The 23,140-nt window shown below is 40.4% G+C and overlaps 1 protein-coding gene across 1 annotated transcript; it reads right to left on the bottom strand.

The window, feature by feature from the left end:
- Positions 1-12,262: 12,262 nt before the first annotated feature.
- Positions 12,263-21,935, bottom strand: tspan36 (tetraspanin 36). Its single transcript, XM_072432402.1, has 7 exons — positions 21,752-21,935; positions 16,892-17,083; positions 16,452-16,526; positions 15,612-15,707; positions 15,062-15,205; positions 13,614-13,697; positions 12,263-12,364 (listed from the first exon to the last, which is right to left on the bottom strand). The coding sequence occupies exons 1-7, from the start codon at positions 21,809-21,811 to the stop codon at positions 12,284-12,286; spliced, it is 732 nt and encodes a 243-aa protein (XP_072288503.1). The 5' UTR covers positions 21,812-21,935; the 3' UTR covers positions 12,263-12,283.
- Positions 21,936-23,140: the final 1,205 nt, after the last annotated feature.

Below are 23,140 nucleotides of genomic sequence, written 5' to 3' on the forward strand. Positions count from 1 at the left end.
GCTGACAGGGTCAAGCTTGTAGACATGGCGGCATCCACTTCCCATTGTTGCAGCTTGTATTTTTTTGTCTTTATTGGCTAATCCCGAGGCCAAAGAATAGTCCTAAAATTGTGTCCTAAAATTGTCCCAGTTGTTCATAATATATGACTTCATTTCCTTGGGCGGTTGAATGCTCGTTGCCATGATTGTGTCTGTTAGCTTGTGATAAAATGTGAATATATGATTATATTTCTGTGATGTATTTTATCTGCATACTTGTGATATTTTATCTGCATCATTAGTCAGAGAAAAACGGGTGTGTGACAGCATTTGCTTGTGAAGGTGGGGGGGGGGGGGGGGGACAGCCCAGAGGAGTTTGGGTAATGTTTACCCAAGGCTTGATCTCTAGGAAAAATACCAGCTGTAAAACAAGTGCCTTGATGTGAAGCTGACCAATGAGAAATGTGACCCGCCTATTCCAGAATATCTAATAAAACCAACCAACATGGGAAAAAACGGGGTGAGACGCAGGAGGGTCACGCCAGGCTGCTTACAACGGCCTGGCTGACGCAGCCCAGCGTTTTCTCCCAAGCTTGCCATACAAATGTCTGATATTTCTGTGTCGTTTCATATTCTAAGTTGAATTGTGTTCTCTATGTGTTAAGGAATAGCATTGGTGTATGTCTAATTCCATGACATGGCTCAAAGCTAGCACTACAAATTTACCTTGAAAATAAACTTCACCGAGACCTCGATGTTGTGCTCACAACGTTTTTTACCTCCAAGCGACGTGTGTACTGGTACTTCTGACACCATGTCTGACTCTAGACAAATTAATTTGACTATGTTTTCACTTGTAATCTTGGCTTCATAGCTTAGTACACAATTCATACAATGGAGTGCTCCTGCATAACAACGCTGTTGCTGGACTGTACCACTATACAATGCACTTTACACCTCGTGCCACTGCGTGGGGTCATTTTGCCTCTCTATCATCGCGGACGTTCTGTTCCATAATAAAGGTCCTCGTGTTCTTTCACACAACAAAACTACAGTTCCCAGTCACACTCGTAAGTTTAAAATACGCCACACTCTGCTCTATGGTTGGGCTTTAGTTGTGGCAGGTCAGCGCGAAAACAAGTTCCATGTGAAACAAGAGACACAGATTCATGTAGTTTTAATTAAATAAGTAAATGAAACTAAACGAAACATCGAGGTAATCTAATACTAATTAAAGCTTTTTTGTAATTCAATTATTTGATTAATCGTTTCAGCCCTAATGTTTACATAAACATAATACAATTTACTATTGCATGACAGTTTTACATCCACGTTTACCTGCTTCACACTCAAGGTCACATGTGTCAGAAGACTTTGACTCCATGGAAACGGGGGCAGTGTCAGTGTCGGCTGGGTTCACTGTAACAGGTGAGGACACGCCTGTAATTAAACACACATTAAATTTCTTATCGTATCTATCACTGCAATGTACGAAGGCGTATTAAGGACATTTATAGATAAAAGAAAAAAATAGGTTTTCAAGATAAAATATGCCAGATTTGGCTAATTTTGACTTGAAACGTTTAATGGTAGGCACTAGCTATGTGGAACTCTTTGACCTGAACTGGGACTAAATAACCAAGTTGAAAGAATGCAGCTCATGGAGATGTGTAATTTCCAAACTGTGTCCACTAATGTGTTGCATTATACTGTATTCCCACACTAACAAGACACAGCCCACACACACAATGTTAGTTTGTGTCCTACCAAAACCCAAGTATCGTCTCCTGCCATAGAATGTGCTGCACTGTGCTGTGGGAGACTGAATGATTAAAAAAGAAGCAAATATATGAGCGTGTTTTAACTTGAAAATATGCTTTCTGTGGTATATTGAAAAATAGTATTGCATTGTATTTGTTATATAGACCTCGTGCAGCTGACGTCAGCGGGTCACGTGACACATGTCGCTGGACGGCAAAACAAACCACCACACGTAGTGAAACACTGCCAACTAGGGATGCATACCTAAACCCACGTTCAGGTTCAAGTCCGGATTCGAATCCAGAGGGATAGGTTCAGGTCCGGACCTAATGAGTCCGGACCAAAACCATGCCATATTTGCATAATGTTATAACAGCATAACACAAGCTATTTGGTTAAATTAAGTTGAAGACACTTGAACAAGGACGACTATCAAACACAAGGCTTAACTGCAGATTGAAATAAACTCAACTTGTCTGCTTTATTCACTGTTTTTAACAGAAGTTACAACTTACAAATCACAAGCTACTAGCTACTAGCTAGCTGCTAAACAGTTAACACACATCACTTGAGGAACAACTCAAGACTCAACTCAACAACAGCATGTTGACTATTGTTGACTATTGTTGACAGAGTCAGTCTGGATCAAGGGTCAAAGCAGCTGTTTCATCTGATACAATGTTTTGCCTTTAGACACATTTCCACTCTTTAATTTTGCAGATCCATTAGCATCAAAAGTCAGGTAAAAACCTTCAAAACAGACAATGCACCAGTGTAAATAAATAAGTCAGTGTAAAATAACAGAGTTACAAAAACTAGCATAAAAGTCAACTTGAATCACTATAAAGCATCAACTTAGCTGTATCAGAAGTAGAATATGAAAATATTTTACACAACACATCAAAATAATACATCATATTAGCAGCATTAAACACCAGACCATATTTAACAACTGTAGAATACAAATACAAAATACTATTACAAAACATAAACTCCAATTAATGAATGCAGCAATTAAGCAATATTACTTTGACTTTACTTTGCATTTACTTAATGCCAAATACATCACACCACAACATAACACTTAAGTTATTTCATTAATATTAACACCCAGACCAAAGCACAACCCAGACAAGAAACCACGCTGACCCCGCCCCTTTAACCATCACAACATCGCACGCGGCGGCCACAGCTTAAACAGTTCAGATAAAGCCAGCGATCTCACCGGTTCAATGTTCACATGTGGATACACGGTTACGCACAGCTCGACACGTACCAGGCGCTCCCGTCTCTCGCGTCTTTAAACTTATTTCGCCGGCTTCAACTTATGCCCGGAAGACGCGTGCGTCACTAATTAGGGTCCGTGTGCGCTATTGACAGCGGCGCATGGCAGTGTTTACGTCTTTGCCAGCGCGAGGTTCGCGATCAATGGAAGGTTTAAGATGGTCTAAATTCTAGAACAAAAAGGATATAGTATGTCAGTGCTATATTTTATATGAGTCCAGAACCGAATCACCAGGGTTTCGTTTTTTTTGGACCTGAACCGAAACGTTTTTACAAGTCCAGATCCGGTCCGTCGTAGCGGTACGCATCCCTACCCGGGAATCATGAATCTGGGGGCGGATCTGCTCTCCCGGGGCACCCCCGTTACAAAGACTGGAAGCTTCACAGCAGCATTGTGAATCAGATATGGGAGAGATTCGGCAGAGCAGAGGTGGACCTGTTTGCGTCACAAGAGGACACACAGTGCCACCTGTACACGTTTCCCCCATTAGAAATGATCACTGCTACTCTCTCCAGGGTCCGGGAGGGGAGGCACTCACTCCTCCTCGTGACCCCCCACTGGCCTGCACTGGATGGCGAACATATTCCAGCTATTATCTGGTCACCCGTGGCCTCTGCCTCTGTGCAGGGACCTGGTGTCGCAAGCACGCGGGGAGATCTTCCACGCTCACCCGGAGCGTCTTGCTTTATGGGTCTGGCCCCTGAGAGGTTAAATCTATCCTCTGCGGGCCTCTCGGACAACGTCATTAACACCATTCAAAGTGCTAGGGCCAGTTCGACTCGTAGTGCATACGATGGGAAGTGGCGTGCGTTTGAGGAGTGGTGCGTGAAAAAGGGCTGTGTTGCTCTTCAGAGCTCCGTGCCCATCATTTTGACGTTCCTCCAGAGTTTACTGGAAAAAAGGTCTGGCTTTCTCCACCATCAAAGTGTACTTGGCCGCTATTTCGGCGTGTCACATTGGTTTTGGGGATAAGACGGCTGGCCAGCATCCCCTTATCAGTTCATTCATGAAAGGTGCACGTCGCCTCAGGCCAGTCTCGAGGAGCCTGGTCGCCCTGTGGGATTTGACTATAGTGCTGAATGCCCTGTCTCGCCCAACGTTTGAGCCGCTCCATCAAGTGGAGCTGAAATGGCTCTCATTCAAAACGGCTTTACAGCTGGCGATGGCGTCTGCCAAGCGTGTGAGTGACATACATGCCCTGTCTGTCGCGTCATGCATGCAGTTTACTAGAGGAGATTCTAAGGTTTTGTTGAAACCTAATCCTGCTTTTATGCCGAAAGTCTTTAACCCGACTTTGTCATGCCTCCCTATTGAGCAGTCTGCTCTTTCTCCTCTGTCTACGTCAGAGGAGCATCAGCGGCTCCATGCGCTCTGTCCGGTGCGCGCTCTGTCCGGTGCGCGCACTGCGCGTTTATGTGGATAGGACTGCTTCATTTCGGGGAACTGAGCAGCTGTTTGTGTCATGGGCTCCACCCCATCGGGGTAAGACTCCTGCTGGTCTACGGGCTCATTCCACTCGTGGCATGGCTACATCATGGGCTATGTTCCGGGGCCCCTCGGTGGAGGAGATTTGTGCGGCAGCCAGCTGGGCTACGCCTCACACCTTTGCCAGGTTCTATAGACTAGATGTCACTGGGCCCTCACTGTCTCAGAACGTCCTGAGCGTGGGGGCCTCGCCCCGGGTGCTTGTGTGATCGTTGGTCTTCGGGTAAGCTTGTCTGGCATTTCTGGGGTCTCTATATCCCATTTGTGAGATAGCGAAACGAATGTTGAAATAGAACTTAAGGTTAATAAGTTAACCCCATTTCTCTGAAACATGAGTGCGGTATCTCATGAGACCGCCCTTCTTGCCCTGAGCGAGAAGAGTGTGCTTACTTAGACTGAAGTGGTGACGCCTCCGTCACGCTATATAAGCGGGTGGAATAGGCTCCGCCTCCTCTAGTCGCGTGCGTAGCGTCTCCTAGCCATTCTGAGACTGGCATAGTGTTATAAGGCTTCTGGGGACCAGCGTAGAGAGCTGTCCCATTTGTGAGATACCTCAGTCATGTTTCAGAGAACCGGGGTTAACTTCTTAACCTTAAGTTTCAAACTCACGAGTGCGACCCATGGATGCGACCGGGAAGAGTTTTGTTGTGTAAAAGAGTACGGTGCCGCGAGCTGCCGCGAGCAACCACAACTAGTTCGGCGCGCCGCCCACCCAAGCACCCGCGTCCTCACCGCGCCACCTCGGACCCCCGCGTCCTCACGCTGCTTCTCAGTCACACTCGTACGTTTAAAACATGCCACACGCTCCTCTGCGGCGCCTTGAAACGGCCAATACATCCATGGAAACAGCAGGAGGATCGCGACCGTGTTATAATAATCTGATGTGAAACAGAAAGTCAACGCCGTAAAGTGACAAAATGCAAAATGTAGAGCCACCGCTCCAAACACCAGCATCACTGTCCCACACACAATGTTTTACAAGCAAATGTCTTATTTTAAGTTATGTGACAGAAACGCTAATGAATTCAAACTGTAACTGTTACAAACAGTCTAGTGACAAGTTAATTCGCCCTTTATATATATTCTTTATACATTTTTTATATACAAACAGAACACTTGGACTGGTGAAGTGAAATGTTGCTGTTGCTGGCTGTAATTGCCCAGTGTACGCACGCGTTTTCTTTTGCCGTCCAGCATTGAACAGTCGTCACGTGACTGCACGAGGTCTATACTGTATTCTACTCCTCCTAATGTGAATGTATAATACCGTTGTAAAAGAGTTATTAATGAGTTCCCCATAGAGGGCGAACTTGTCCTGGAGTGCAGGCTGTTAAAGATGTTACAGAGCAAGTACCTGTACTATTTACCTGTACCGAAACTTCAAGTAAACATGGATCATGGACCTATTATATTACATGGACACTTACATTGAGATTTTGTTATTCTCCATTTTGGCCATGATGCAACACTATCCTATTTTTTTCTTTCATCTATAAGTGGCCATACACCTTCGTAGCATTGAAACAGTAATACTGAAGTAACTGTCTTTTATTAAAGTAAATAAAATCTCACCTTGATCCATCAGGACGTCTGCTGCATCATAAAACTCCTAAAAACAATGTAATGAATATAAGTATTTTCAAAGTTATGTGTTATTACAGTGAATTGTGATAAAATGCCTCATACCTCATCCCCCATTTCCACTGAATCACTGTCACGGCAACTCTGAGCCATGATGCAAATATTCTCTCTGTGAAAAACAAACACAAAGACGACAAACGAAAAAAGGTTAAAACTATAACAATATAATCTGAAACTAATTTATACTATGAATAGATTTCCCCCTTACCTTTAGGATGATGATTCCGTTTCTGAATTATGTGTAAAAAACACATAAGTCAATAGTTTTCAAAGACATTAACTTTTAACTGCTGTTTTGCACTTTTGGTTGATGCTAACTGCATTTTGTTGTCTTAGTACCTGTGCTCTGTGCAATGACAATAAAGTTGAATCTAATCTAAAAAAAATACTCGATGCTCTTTACGCCAAACACAAATGGCACAATGAGGCGCCTCCTGCCTTTTATTCTCTGCTGTGCGCAAACCTACTTTAAGTTTCAGTTTCATTTACTGTAGAGATTTCACAAAACGAAACTTATCCCAGTCTTCCTTTCCCCTACAAAATAAAAGGGCGAGTCATTGAATGAATAGGTGTTTTTCAGGTTCTCTGTGATGATAGAGGCAAGAGCCAGATTTCTCTGTTGATTACATTGTACTTTGCCATGAAATATCTAAAAAGGGAAATGTGGGCCGTCAGGGCCAGCATAATCAAAATATAAACATAATCAAAATATAATTTAAAAATATATTTTTTCCCCCACAAATATTTATAAAAAAATTCCCCAGAGTAAGAGTATTACTCTTCATTTCCTGGCTTTCCTCTTGGTTGCACTGCTTCCAGCCCCAAGTTGAGATTTGGAGGGCTGGTCATTATGATCGAACTTTTATCCAATCATATTCAGGCATCATGTGTTGCCAGGGATCTAAAATCTGCCCTCAGGCCTTCAGACTCAACAGAGCTGATGCTTGTAGCTTAAAGTGAATGGAAATGAAAATATGTGTCAACCAATCAGCTTTAGAGTTGGCCATTGTACATCTGCTGCTGTTACACAGGAGCCATCTAGCAGGTGCATCACGTGCACGTCTTTTGATTGGATCACCAATATTGAGAAGCAGGTCCTATGGGCGGGGCTCTGCGGAACCTCAGAAACTCTGATGGAGGAAACTGGATTTTGACAGACAAATTAATCCATGTACTACTAAGCTGTTTTTTTCAACCCACAATGTGGAAGGAGGAAAAGATATCGATTTGGTCGAGGATATAATTATAACGCCTTTCTCAAGACGAACTTTTCAAGAAAAGTTAGACATTGTAAGGAGAGGTCGTCCGACGCCGACGCTGCAAAGCCTGTTACAAGCGGATTCGTTCCCCACTTACAAAGTTTGGCCATCGGCGCGTTGAAAACGCGCGGACGTTGCCGCAGACAAAGCACGGCACGGACAACGCGCAGAGAACGAGCGGACAACGGCACGGAGAACGACACGGACAATGGCACGGACAACGGCATGGAGAATGCACAGAGAACGAGCGCGGACTAGGTAACGCAACGCCTGTTTAAACTGCGTTTCTGTCTAAATGTATAGTGTCTAGAGCCATGGCATCATAATGATGGTAATACGAGGTGGATTCAAATCAAATCAAATCAATTTATTTTTGTAAGGCCCAAAATCACAACAACAGTTGCCTCTGAGGGCCACAGGGAGAAATGAATCAACAATGTCTGTGGTGGCGAGGGAGTCAGACAATGTCTGTGGTGGCGAGGGACGATGTCCCAGGGTCCTCTGTCCTTAGACTCTCCTTCTCGGCCAGGAAAAACTACAAAAAAAACCTCTTTGGGAAAAAAGCGTAGAAACCTGGAGGAGTTCCAGTGAAGGAGAGATCCGATTCTCACAGACGGACAGACGGACACGAGGGAGACTGGAGCTGGACCCACTCTTCAGGCAGATGAGGGACCGACTGAGGCGAACTGGACCCACTCCTCAGGCAGATGAGGGACCGTCTGAGTCGAGCTGGACCCACTCTTCAGGCAGATGAGGGACCGACTGAGTCGAGCTGGACCCACTCTTCAGGCAGATGAGGGACCGACTGAGGCGAACTGGACCCACTCCTCAGGCAGATGAGGGACCGTCTGAGTCGAGCTGGACCCACTCTTCAGGCAGATGAGGGACCGACTGAGGCGAACTGGACCCACTCTTCAGGCAGATGAGGGACCGTCTGAGTCAAGCTGGACCCACTCTTCAGGCAGATGAGGGACCGTCTGAGTCGAGCTGGAGCCACTCTTCAGGCAGATGAGGGACCGTCGGAGGCGAGCTGGACCCACTCCTCAGGCAGATGAGGGACCGTCGGAGGCGGACTGGAGCCACTCTTCAGGCAGATGAGGGACCGTCTGAGTCGAGCTGGACCCACTCTTCAGGCAGATGAGGGACCGTCGGAGGCAAGCTGGACCCACTCTTCAGGCAGATGAGGGACCGTCTGAGTCGAGCTGGACCCACTCTTCAGGCAGATGAGGGACCGTCGGAGGCGAGCTGGACCCACTCTTCAGGCAGATGAGGGACCGTTGGAGGCGAGCTGGACCCACTCCTCAGGCAGATGAGGGACCGTCGGAGGCGGACTGGACCCACTCTTCAGGCAGATGAGGGACCGTCTGAGTCGAGCTGGACCCACTCTTCAGGCAAATGAGGGACCGTCGGAGGCGAGCTGGACCCACTCTTCAGGCAGATGAGGGACCGTCTGAGTCGAGCTGGACCCACTCTTCAGGCAGATGAGGGACCGTCTGAGTCGAGCTGGACCCACTCTTCAAGCAGATGAGGGACCGTCGGAGGCGAGCTGGACCCACTCCTCAGGCAGATGAGGGACCGTCCACACAGGGCAGGGACCACTTCACCAGGGGAGGGGCATCTGGGTCCACAGGTCCTCAGGAGTGAGAGAAAGAAAAAGAAGGCGGTGAACAGTTTGCAAGTGGAATTATAAAATAAATATTGTTTGATAGCATAAGTAGTCAGAAGAAGAAGAGGATAGTGCTCAAGCTGTCATACTTCCCCCAGCATAGTTACTCCTAGGGCAGCGTAGCTAAAGCTGTGGGTTTATGTTTCTGTTCCTAACTAGTCTGACCATAAGCGATTTTGAAGAGGAACGTTTTAAGCCTGGACTTAAATGAAGAGACTGTGTCAGCATATTTAACATGGGTCGGGAGCTGATTCCATAACACAGGAGCTTGGTAGCTAAACGCTCTACCTCCTACAGTACTTTTAGAGACTCTTGGCACCACCAGAAGGCCGGCATTCTGAGAGCGAAGAGCTCTGTTTGGATGATATGGTACTATAGCATCTTTGAGGTAGGATGGGGCCATGTCATTTATGGCTTTGTAGGTCAGGAGTAGAATTTTAAATTTGATTCTTGGATTCATTCGGGTGGGACTGTGTAGGTCCTCACTGAAGGCCCAAGCCCCAGACCCACGGCCCGCCACTGGAAATCACAGATGTTGAATGTGATTATTTTTTATATTAGTGACTAGACTCACTAACTTCTTGTTTAAGAACAAAAATCTGCATTTTCCTATTGATGTATTTGGTCATTAAATATCACAAACGTTGTGATGTCATCTGAAACACTGCAACATTTAAGATCTGAACTTCACTGACATTTTTTTCAATTAAATGTTTCCTTTGATGTTTTTCAACTGTGTATCACTAACCCTAAAGTACTTATCATAGAGTGGAATAAAACCTATAATAGGTTTACACCAAACAGTGTTGGTTTGAGAAGAAAATGTGGAAAATGACAGTTCAAGTTGATCCTTGAAACATTAATTCAACTAAATAATGCTTATTATCTGTCAAATAATATTTTCTGTGACATTAGAGAAGTTAATATTTAAATCTAAAAAAAATGGCCAAACTGCATAATCTGAAAATCTTAAATATAATTATCTTGACTGTGTTTTAATAAAATTAGTAGTTCAATAATGAACAGGACTGACATGGGCTAATTCTAGAGGAAAGTGAGTGTGAAAACCATCAAACAACGATCAGACAAGAGTTGTTTAGTTGTCTATATCACTCTATAGCACAAAATCAACAAAAGGTTTCAAAGAATAATATTGTTAAGAATGAGCAAAATGTCTCTTTTCACTTCTTGAATTGTTGTGAATGTGTCCTACATGTTGTGTCTTCTTAATTTTAAGATTTTCTTTGACACCAGGTCAACAATATAACCTCAGCGATAACGATTAAGTACAACAATGAAGCTTATAAAGAAAACTCTAAAACATCCAGATCATCTTGAACAGTAGGTCATAAAATTAATGGGTTAGTTTAGTTTATTTACATGCACCACACATGCACACGGGCTCACACACACACAAAACAAGCAAAAAGCATCAAATATATAATGTCATATTACGATGTTTCCAGGCCTTTAACACAAACCTTGACTATAACACGTTTAAACAGATGGACCAGTCTGTCTGCATCTGACAAACGGCAAACGGGGATAAATCAGAAAACAATTTACCTTGTATCTCATGGTACAGGGGACAGTATTGTTTCCTTATTTGTCCAATATATAGATAAACAGGAGATCAGGTGGTTTTATGTGACAAACTCCAATTGAATATGTTTGGTCAGGTTTTTCTTAATTAACGTATTCCCTAAGCGCATCATATCACAGAAATGTCTGACTTCACATGTTTCCCAGCCCATGTCTCCGTACAGAGCAGGTTTAGGGGGTCTTGTGGGTCTGTTTACAATAACAATGGAAATATGCTGCGTTAAAGTGTACTTCTAACTGAACTAGAATGCTGTTAAGACAAATATGTCTGCACTTGTTAATGTTCAGGTCAAAAAGTAGATTATTTTATGTAATTTATCATGATAAAACACACCAAATTAAGTCAAAAGTTGAAAACCTGTCATACTTTTAAGTTCGATATCTTCCAGAATGAGAGGGAAATCCTTTTTTTCCACAATAGCTTTAGAAAGTGGTGGTCAGTTAAAAGCAATAAGATTAATTTGGTAATGATCAAAAATATATAAATATATATAAATCCATAACTTAACAATAAACCATAATAATCCATAATACTTATTTTTAACAGTAAGAGGCTCGTTCTTCATCAGCAGCGGGATTTCCCACAATAGCTTTAGAAAGTGGTGGTCAGTTAAAAGCAATAAGATTAATTTGGTAATGATCAAAAATATATAAATATATATAAATCCATAACTTAACAATAAACCAGTCACGAGGCAGAACAATAACAGCAAATGGATAATACAATTGTTTTCCACAAATTGGCAAGTACTATATACAGTATGTGTATGATCCTAACATTTTTAAATAAATATGCAATGGTTAGATGTTATTGCTTTCTGTTATAACTTCTTAAATATTCAAGTGCAGGTGTTTCTGTAGATAAACAATACGTGTGCCTGTTTCTATGGCGATAGTTTAAATGAGATTAGCAGGTGGTGGTCACACACAGTGCACTTTTGAGTTCACAAACAGAACACAAACACACAACATATATTGACTTTTAAAATGTATTATAACTCACAATTTTGTTTTACATTTACTGTATTAAATTACTAAAAAAATTAAAAATAAAAGTTTTCATCTTTTAGCATTCCTTAAGCCTCTAGTCCTGACACGATAATTACAATATAGACTGCTTATCCAATATATTAAAGCTGGAACGATGTTTGCAGGAGACATTTTGTTATTTTATGGTAATATATATTATGATCATTTCAGCTGTAGAGGGTGGAATAAATAACATATACGACTCATAAATGAGACTAATGATATTCATTCTGCTTTTTCTTTATTACAGCTCAGAGTCTTTACATAAACTGGAATTGGGATCACTGGGACTGTTTTTTCAAAAGTATCATTTATTGTGATCATTTCTGGAGCCCATGACAAACAACAGTAACACCTCCGATGTCTATATTAAACATCCGACAAAAATGATTTATCCTGGAAAACAGCAGAGAAGGCGACACAATAATTCCCCGCATTATTTATCCTTTAAGGCAACCAAAGAAAACAGTGCAGAATGGTGTAAAAAAATCTCGATCGTAAGATAATAATTACACTTTACTTAAAATACACATCTTATTTACATAAACTTTGCGCAGACATGAGGAAGCGAGCCCTTTAGGCGTAGAAAGACTCGTAGCCATTCCTCTTGCTGTTGGATTTGCAGGTGATCACGCAAACGCTCAGCATTCCAAAGAACTGCAAACAATCAGAGTAAATGTTAAAATATATAATCACGACTGTAAAAATGTACACGTTGCATAACACTGTGACCAACATATTGTGAAAACTGTGTACAAGGAAGTGCTTCAGTTTGTGGATGTTTTGAATAGGGAAATGAGACGAGAAGAGCACTACAATGTGTGACAGTGTTAACGCTGAAGACTTCCTGTGATTATACTGACAACCGGTATCCATGGCTACTACGTGGTAACCGTGGATTCCACCGGCCAATCATTGACCAGTGGTAAGTTTTGTACCTGCTTGGGCTGGTGTGAACCCTGGTCGAACTCACACTATCAGTAAAAACATGCCAATGGTGCCAGTGGTCTTTATTTATTTTATTTTATTTCAGATATTTGTATTTTACTGCCAAAACCACATATGGATGTTATGGGGCTTTTTGATTGAAAGAGAATACATTAAAGGTCTCATGTCACCTGCTTGTTTCATGAAGGAGGTGGTTTCATTTAGTCAGAAATGTTCCCCAGTATGGCATTAAACTTAAATTTATTTAAAACTTGAATTTATGTAATTACAATAGTTTTAAAGCTCAAAATTACCTTGAAAACCGCATTTTACGATGAGATCAGACCTGTAATTTTTACCCTAATTTCAATTTCCAAGAGTTTAACACCTAGTCATCATTTTACTTCTTGGTTGGACGTATGTATATGAGGTAATTCCATAACTGTTACCTAGCAACCGTAGTGTAAAAAAGGGCCAAAATCCCTTTACTCAATCGTGATATGACAAGACTTTTATTTTGTTGAATCCATGTTTAAAGTCTCAGAAAAACATGCACGTAAATTGTTATTTCAGATGGGATTTTGTTTATTGATGACTTGAGTAGAAAAAGGCGCCGCTTCCTGTAATTTTCAACATTGACATGAAAACTTGACATATGAACTTTAACTGAGAGCTAGGTTCCAGTCTCTACGTTTCAGTAGAGTTTTTGATCGTCAATAAATAACTATACTTTTAGTTAATGATGTAGACTGGATAATGAACAAAAAGGCATGAGATCAAAAAACTAAAACAGTAATTTTTGCTAAAAAAATCTGAATTGTTTTAAAAAGAATTTCATGTTTGCAGATGAATTTAAAACATGAACATTTTGCCATGAGGTCGAAGCGAATATTTGTTTTACTCCTTTTTATTATTAATTTAAGCTTTGTGTACAGAGCTATTGTGTGCGATCGTGAACGATAAGAAGGGGCTGCTGTACCTTTACGATGGCGAATCCCAGGATGACCAGCATGGCATAGCTCAAAGACTGATGGAGGAAGTTCACCAGCTTCACCTCGCAGCCCTGAAAGCACAATGCAGTTCATCAAAATGGAGAAGAGGAAATACACATTCACATTTTCACCTCAAGCAAACTGAACCAGCAGTCCAGCACCAATGCAAAGAGTTCTTTTTCAGTTTGAAAGGAATCTAGTGTCATGCAACAGTGAATTTACCGAATACAGTGCACATGTTTGTTTAAAATCATGACTTTGTTCGGTGAAAGAGGTTGAGAACTGCCCAAAGTAGCGATTCCCTCGTACTGATATATTATCAATAAACAAAATTTCCATTCAAAACGCAGGTACAACTTGCGTGGAAGTCTAACCTGTATCTGTACTTTCACTATATATCTAACATAGACATATTGTCGCTCAGTAACAGAGACATTGTTGCTCAGTAACAGAGACATTGTCGCTCAGTAACAGAGACATTGTCGCTCAGTAACAGAGACATTATCGCTCAGTAACAGAGACATTATTGCACAGTAACAGAGACATTATTGCACAGTAACAGAGACATTATTGCACAGTAACAGAGACATTGTCGCTCAGTAACAGACATTATTGCACAGACATTTTCGCACAGTAACAGAGGCATTACCACTCAGTAACAGACATTATAGCTCAGTAACAGACATTGTCGCTCAGTAACAGAGATATTGTCGCTCAGTAACAGACACATTGTCGCTCAGTAACAGAGATATTGTCGCTCAGTAACAGACACATTGTCGCTCAGTAACAGAGACATTGTCGCTCAGTAACAGAGACATTGTCGCTCAGTAACAGAGACATTGTCGCTCAGTAACAGAGACATTGTCGCTCAGTAACAGAGACATAATTGCTCAGTAACAGAGACATTAACGCTCAGTCACAGAGACATTGTCGCTCAGTAACAGACACATAGTCGCTCAGTAACATAGACATTGTTGCTCAGTAACAGAGACATTAACGCTCAGTAACAGAGACATTGTCGCTCAGTAACAGAGACATTGACGCTCAGTAACAGAGACTGTCGCTCAGTAACAGAGACATTAACGCTCAGTAAAAGAGACATAATCGCTCAGTAACAGAGACATTAACGCTCAGTCACAGAGACATTAACGCTCAGTAACAGACACATTGTCGCTCAGTAACAGACACATAGTCGCTCAGTAACAGAGACATTGTCGCTCAGTAACAGACACATAGTCGCTCAGTCACAGAGACATTGTCGCTCAGTCACAGAGACATTGTCGCTCAGTAACAGACACATAGTCGCTCAGTAACAGACACATTGTCGCTCAGTAACAGAGACATTGTTGCTCAGTAACAGAGACATTAACGCTCAGTAACAGAGACATTGTCGCTCAGTAACAGAGACATTGTCGCTCAGTAACCCTGCACATACCTCCACGTAGAGCAGGTCTGGCTGGTTCATACTCCCAGTGCAGGTGGAGTTGCGTTTACAGCAGGAGACAGGCACGGAGCCATTAGTGGCGAACCAGGTGGTGTTTCTCCAACTGGTGTAGTTCTTCACGCCACAGCACTGCAACTGCAATGGCACAAAGAAATGCAAATGTAAAAAATATATATACAATCAACATAATGACTTCACAACCTTTTATAAACCCTGTATTTAACACTGAGCTGGCAAAAAGTCTGAATTTTGATGTGGAATTTGCTGCTTCATTGTCACTGTTGCAGATTTGTTGCATCTGTATTTACTGGGCCTATTCACATGAAACAAAAACTGATACAAAGCTTAGTCAGTTAAGTAGTCAGTATATATAGTCAGTATAGACAGTTGGTTTTCAAACTGTGGTTTGCGGACCATTCGCGGTACATTCATTTGACAGCTTCAACTGGCCACGTGGCATTATAAGTGCAGCAAGTGGACGTTAGTGGAATTGCAAGCACAAAACAACAATAATCAAATTAAGAAGAAGAAGGAGACCAACCTGTGACTGGAGGTAATCCACCGCTTTAGAGTCAGAGTTCTCTCCGTTGTACTTTGCAAACACATCAGTCATAGTCTTATCCATTGCAGGGTTTATCTGAAATAACACATATAACAGAAAAGGAACAAATCTGTCACTTAGATCTTTTGCATAGAATAAAGGGAAGGAGTATTGATAAAAACAATGATTTGCTTGTAAATTTCTTCTTTTCTTTTACAATTTTGTATTTATTTTTTTCATAATTGAAAAAGCAAAACAAACAAGACTGGACCAGAAAAAAACGGCATTCAAAAAAAATAAAGTTTATCAGATTTAATATTTTTTAGCTTGAATTGGGAAAATTATACTGATTAAAATAAATTATAACACATATTTAGGAGCAAAAAAGGAAAGAAACAAAAATCTCCAAAACACAAAATAAATGACTCATAAAATAAGTGCTGACTAGTACAAGAATAAAATGAGTTGCAGCTCTCAACTTACACACAGTTTGTGAATAGAATAATTGTTTATGGAAGTATTTTTAATTAAAAAGAGTTTGTTAAAAGCTCCCGAAAGCTTTTCAAATATTGTGCAAGGATAGCTCACAACAAGCAGGCCTAAATCTAGTGGTACAACATGAATGTATAAGCTGAGGAAGGAGTTGGGAGTACATATTGCACATACTACACTTACACTTTCTTTAAAAACCTCCCTAAAGCTTATCATCATATTAGTCAACAGATCAACTGCACATCACATGATTTTGTTATTGAGCAACTGTGACACGAGGTCAGGACAGAACTCACGTACATGACCTACAACCAGACGAACCAGCAAATTGTATTTATTTGCACTCACCCTGCCACGGAAAATAAAGGTGCAGACCAACGCCGCCACTTCAGCCGCAAAGATCACCATAATGATCACGAAGAACTGAAACAAACACATTTATATTGGTTAAAAATGCTTGATTGGTTTGCATTCGCGGCCAGGAATGGACTTTATTTTGATCAGACAGCAAAAGAATGACTTGTGTAAAGGAGCTGTCGAATCGTGCTGTAGGGGGCGCTGTTCTAACTTCAAATTCAAGCACAAAATGTCAAACTTTTCAATTTAAACGTTAAATTTCACGCCGTCGTCTCTTCAAAACGTACGGATATGTCGTGTACAAAGTGTGTGATTATCATAGAAGCCATTTTGTTCACTTTCAATCGCCATTTTGAAATGTTTAAAGCGCTGGGTCGAATTCTTTTAAATGTTTTTTGGATTGTTTTTTTCATTCATTCTGCTAAACTCACACAGCTAAGGCCGAATTTGGATTCCCGGAATGTGGAGCAGCATCCCACAATCCCAAAGATGAACATGAAGACGCTGATGCCGATGACGACGGCGGCTGGGATGAGGGCATTGTGGTCTTGGATGAAACTCTCAAAGTTGTCGACCGTTTTGACCATGGTATATCCGACGTAGCCCATGAACGCTCCCGCAGCCTGAAAAACAAAGTGACATTATTACCACAAATGTGACAATAAAAGAGGATATAACTTTACATCAACAACTACATGTGATTCAATTAAAAAATGAAGCATTTTTTTATCAAATTTTACGCTAAAAACTGTTCAAACCAGCAACACAGATTAGAAAAACATAATACGGATCATTACTTGTACGTTTCATTTCTACCGTCAAAAAAATTTTATCTAGGGAGATGATTTGTTGTGGCAACGCCTGAAAGAACTTTCCACCTCCACTGGTCCCACTGCAATACTCATGTAATTAACATGTACTACAAGCTTTCTAAAGGAAACAAGGAACAGACACAGCTCAGTAAGGTTTAGATTGAAAGTGTATTTTATATGTTTAATTATAGACTGTCTAGAATTCAGTCTGAATAACAGTGGTGAACAATGACAACTGAATAAAGTTTTTCTCCGTATTCTCCGCACTATAAGGCGCACTGTCAATGAACGGTCTATTTTCGATCATTTTTCATAGAAGGTGCACCAGGACTGTAAGGCGCATTAAGAGAAACAAAACCGCACAAAATCGCTTCAAGATCAGTCAGCACAACCGGAATTAATCCATATATAAGGCGCACTGGATTATAAGGCGCACTTTTGTTTTTTGAGAAAATTACAGTGAGCCTTATAGTGCGGAGAATACGGTATGTATTGCTTGCTGTTTTTGAGCTAAATTAAAAATGAAACAAATAATGATTCAAAGGTCATTTTAACATAATAGGCTAAACTATTTCCAGAAACAGCAATATACAGTCTACAAACAGCTTCATATTCAACATTATTCTACTTTAAGACAGATATAGATATTGTATTATATGGCTAATACAATTTACAAAATGCCCCTCTGGATTACACAGACTGTGTCCTTAAACGCAGAGTTGGTGGGACATTAGCAGAGTAAGCAGATGCCTCCCCTTTCCCCGCTGTCACATGCTCCTCTTTTGTCTGCTCTTTGTTTTTGCTGTCGCTGATGAAGAGTGACACAGCCGGCTTTTTGAACTGGCTCTGGAACGGAATGCGGTAAAGAGGGGATTTTTTTTCAGCGCAAAAGAATAAAACATAAAATCGCCTGGAAACTTTTTTTCTTCCTTCCTCCAATAATGCCAGATGATAGTACTAAGTGTGTACTAGGTGCATTTGAAAGCTAGTACGCAGTAAGAATTCACGTCAGGGTTTAAAAACACATGTGACTGAATACTGTGGAACACTCTAGAACAGTCTCTTTATCCCAAACAAACACCTTTGAGCGTTTTTAGCCCCCTGAGTACCACCAGATCTAAACAAGATCTAAAACATGATAAAAGGTCTAAATAAGGGCTAAACACTATTGCCACAGAGGGTCTAAACTGTGGATAAAATGTGGTTAAAATGGACTAAAACAGAACAAGCTGCAGCGTTTTAGAACCACTGCTCTAGATAAACCAAACAAGCGAATGGATCATCATAAAACTAACATCATGCACTATTCATAACTGCATTCAAGCCGTCAGCTGCTTATTTCTATACTGTATATTGTGGTGTGCGGGGGTCAGTATTCTAGCATATATTGCGTAATATGTTTAACCCTTTACTAATTCACCGAATCACCAAAGCAAGTTCCTTTGTTTGTGAATATTCTGTTCATTGACAAACCTTTTCTGATTCTATTGTGAATGTTTGTATCCTTTATTAATCATTGAAGTAATTATTCTATGTGAACCCAATTCTATTCATTCTATTGATCACAATAGAAGGAAGTTTTAAAGGCACATGATACGAGACGCCATTGTCTGCGTTTATCCGACCAGAAACAAATGAATCACTCAACTGTGTGGAAAAACTATGTCTTTGTCATAAAGATATCTCCCTTTAGCAAGTCATTCTTCACGTTGGTCATAAGCAGCGCAGCACATGTGGCTCCAGCAGGTTGTGTAAAGTTCTTTGTTCTGGTTCCTGGGATCGGATTTTGGAGAGATTAGGGGGGCGAGCGGCGGAGGGCTGACTCCAGAGGGATCTCGTGACCGTGGAGTGATTAGAAGAGTGAGTCATGAGGGCACACCACGCTCAGGTGCCCTCACATCAGCAGGGTCACATCAGTGCTGGCCCAACGGAGAAGAAACCACAACTATTTCTGCTGCTCACAAAGGGCTGTGCGGGGGGGGCTGTCCACAAGGGCCAGGGACACTTCGCTTTCACCTTCTACTAAATTACTCGTTTTATTATTAGAATGTACTTTTATCAACCGAATTTAGAGGAGAATTGTTGGAAATATTGGTAAATATTCAGTGTTTTTTGTACAAAACCGCCCAGTTATTTAGGTACATGTCTGTGCTTTAAAATATGACTGGAAAAGTAAAACAAAATAATAATAATCTATAATACTATTATATATTATTATTATTATATTTAATATCAAATTCAACACTTTAAATCAACATGAAAAGAATTGTCCTACACAGTAAACCCCAGTCTCTATTTCTCTACCACGTCCATATATTTAATAATCATATTTTAGTCAATATAAAGGAATTTATAACATACATAAACCTAAACAAACGGATACAAAAGTTCAATATATTGATACCAACTTAAATTAGTATCTAGTTTCAATAGTTGTTTAACTGTTTCTGTTTCAATCATTATTTCAATTTAAGCTTATTGTAGGTGATTGTCTGAAATGGTGACATCATAGGATATTATAATACAAGATGAATGTGTAAAATTTGACAAATGCAGTACATGAGAAAAAATATGCTTAATTTTGTTCTTCCAATTCTTATTAAAAATAAGTGTATAAGTGTATCCTATAATAAGTATAATAAGTGTATCCTATAATAAGTATAATAAGTGTATCCTACTGAAAGGTGAGATCACTGAACATTATGAAACAAAAGGAGACGTTTGAACACGGAAACAGCCACGAGTGTGTGTTCCTTGACCCTTGGACCGGCGTCCCTTTCTAATGCGATTACCCAGAGTGCAACAGCAGACTGGCTGTGACGGTCGGTTCCCACTGAAGCCAATTTTCTCATGTAAACAAGGAAAATCAGTGTTTGTAAAGTGAGCGACACAGAAACGGACACGATGAATTTGTCAATGTCCAAATGTTGAAAAAATGCCAAGAATCCTTTTGCTACAGAGTGAATCAGAGGTGGTTTAGTTTAAATCCGATCCAACGAGTTAGCATTAGTGTCAGTTCTGGAAATGTTTATGAAATATACATCATAAAGCAAAATGGGGAAGCTGTTGTAGATTAGGGAAGTGGGACGTCTGTTCGGCTGCAGGGTAATACCTTGGAACTGAAGGCCCTGAGTGGGCAGAAAGAGAAAATGTGCTGCGTGGGAGTCGGGGTGGAGACGTTCAGAGTCAGAGTGGGGAGGCCCCTGTTTGCAGTCAGGTTCCGGGGGCCCGTAATGGCAGTCTTCTTCTTCTTCTTCTTCTTCTATGTTGTATTATGGCGGCTGGTATCCAAGTGTTACATTACAGCCAGACTTTATTCTTTAGACTTTATCCTTTAAACTCCATTCTTCAGTTCTTCTTCTTTGGTGTTTTATAGAGGCGTCAATGGAAGAAGAAGAATGCAACACTTGGATGCCAACCGCCATAAAACAACAACAACAACAACAACAACAACAACAAGGAGGAGGAGGAGAAGAAGAAGAACTCATGTGCTTTGAACTCCTGCGCTTCTGAAGAATAAAGTCTAAAGAATAAAGGCAATGGGTGTGGGTAATGTAACACTTGGATACCAACCGCCTTAAAACACCAAAGAAGAAGAAGAAGATCTGATTGTAAAGTGTATTCCTGTCACATTAATAACTATATCAGTGAACCAGTCAATAAAAGAGGAAAGGAACATTTCAATGTTTATCTTTTCTTTGCGCTAGTGGGACATTTGGTGTATTTTTTGTTGTACAGTACGATTCGAGATGACTTTGTTGCGCAAGATTTGAGTCAAGGATTAAATGAGTAACTTTTACTACTCACAATCATTACAAGAGAAGGTTTAATCTTTTTATGTCGCCTGTTCATGTTTTGTTTTTTTAAACAACTACATTTAGAAAAAGGTTTATTGTGTCCATGACGCAGTGTAGTAACATGTTTACAGTTTCAGGCACATGATCACTTCCTGATTTTGAAGAAGATATATATATAGATATATATTGAAGATATATATACATTTTTGCGCGCTATCGCTATGCCAAAACCTTTAAGTCACAAAAGAATCCTTAAACCCATGGAAAGTTGAATATGATATTTTCTTATGGCAAATATATCGCACTCACATCGTAAGAGGCCTACACATTTATTCAAGGCCTACCAGAGAGAAGTATAAGTCACTTTTTACCCAAGTTTGGAAATGCAGCCAGGAACTGTTCTGGGTTATGAAACTCTTATCGTTGCAGATTAGATTCGATTAGTTCACAATATGATTTGAGATTCTCAGTAGTTGCCACATCTCAAACATCCCAGATTGGACCATTGAACATTTAACCCTAAAACTGTCTTTCATTGTGATGCGTAAATGGTGTGAAGCTGTGGGTTTTGTTACACTGCTTGTTCAGATAAAGGTCTACAGAAGGTTTTTGGGGAAATCAACTTTACACACTGCTGCTCAACAACAATAATCACAGAATCAGGCAAGGAAACGACACTCACCCAAAATATCAAGCTGAGGAAGAGGAGCACGGTTTTGGACGTGATGATTCCGCAGTCCATCTTGTTTGGACTTGTTTGTGCAGCAGGAGTGGAAATGGAGGAGATGCTCTGCGGTGCCACTGGTCCACTTTGAGCCGAGGTGCGCCTATAAGTCCCGCTGCCTGTCCCGCTGCTTGTGCTGTGTGAGTGCTGCTGATCACAGGTCACTTCTTCTTCTTCTTCTTCTTCTTTGGTGTTGTATGACGTTCACTCCGTCCGTGAGTCTGACTGCGGTGATGTCACTGTCACATGCTTCGTGCTTCGTGCGCGGAGAGAACAAAGCAGCTGCGTGATAAAGCCGCGCGTCTGAACTCTGCGCACTTTATTGAGCGGACTTTGAGCGCGTGCTTTCGTCATTCTCTCTCTCTCTCTCTCTCTCTCTCTCTCTCTCTCTCTCTCTCTCTCTCTCTCTCTCTCTCTCTCTCTCTCTCTCTCTCTCTCTCTCTCTCTCTCTCTCTCTCTCTCTCTCTCTCTCTCTCTCTCTCTCTCTCTCTCTCTCTCTCTCTCTCTCTCTCTCTCTCTCTCTCTCTCTCTTTTTCCTTCCCTTTATTTTATTTATTTTATTTATTTTATTTATTTTATTTATTTTATTTATTTTATTTATTTTATTTATTTTATTTATTTTATTTATTTTATTTTAGTAATTTTAGTTATTTTATAATTACATTTTTATTTTATTTGTAATTACATTTTTATTTTATTTATAATTAAAATTGTATTTTATTTATTTTATTTATTTTATTTATTTTATTTATTTTATTTATTTTATTTATTTTATTTATTTTATTTTATTTATAATTACATTTTTATTTTATTTATAATTACATTTTTATTTTATTTATAATTACATTTTTATTTTATTTATAATTATTTATTTTATTTATTTTTATCTATTTTATTACAAAAGAAGAAGAAGAAAGGAATGCGTTTGGTTTGTAGCCCCAGTCTAATCTTTAGGGGAAACGGTCGAGTGAATAGGCGATGTTACAGAAATAAAGCTATTGCGTATAAGTATATGAACGCATACTCTCAGTTGCACGTTATTTCAGGTATGCAACTAAATACTGTCCATTGAAGGAAAATATTTAGTCATTATGTAAAAACACACACAGTCAATATGAGCCAGGCCTGTTTTTAATTTTTTTATGTTTATTTCAATTTAGTCTCTAAAGGTAAAAGCCCTTATTATCACATTATTAAATTGTAGGGTTGGCGTATCTAAAGATGTAAATATACAGTAACTCTTGGGAACACAACAATCACATTAGAAATTTATAAAATGTCATCATCTCACTCAATTTCGGAAAACAATGTATTTGGGGCTCAAAATCCATGCCATGGACACAATGG

Source organism: Eucyclogobius newberryi, unplaced genomic scaffold (assembly GCF_026437365.1).
Source record: "Eucyclogobius newberryi isolate DKJ021-1_F unplaced genomic scaffold, fEucNew1.0.hap1 SCAF_6, whole genome shotgun sequence".
Classification (NCBI taxonomy): Eukaryota; Metazoa; Chordata; class Actinopteri; order Gobiiformes; family Gobiidae; genus Eucyclogobius; species Eucyclogobius newberryi.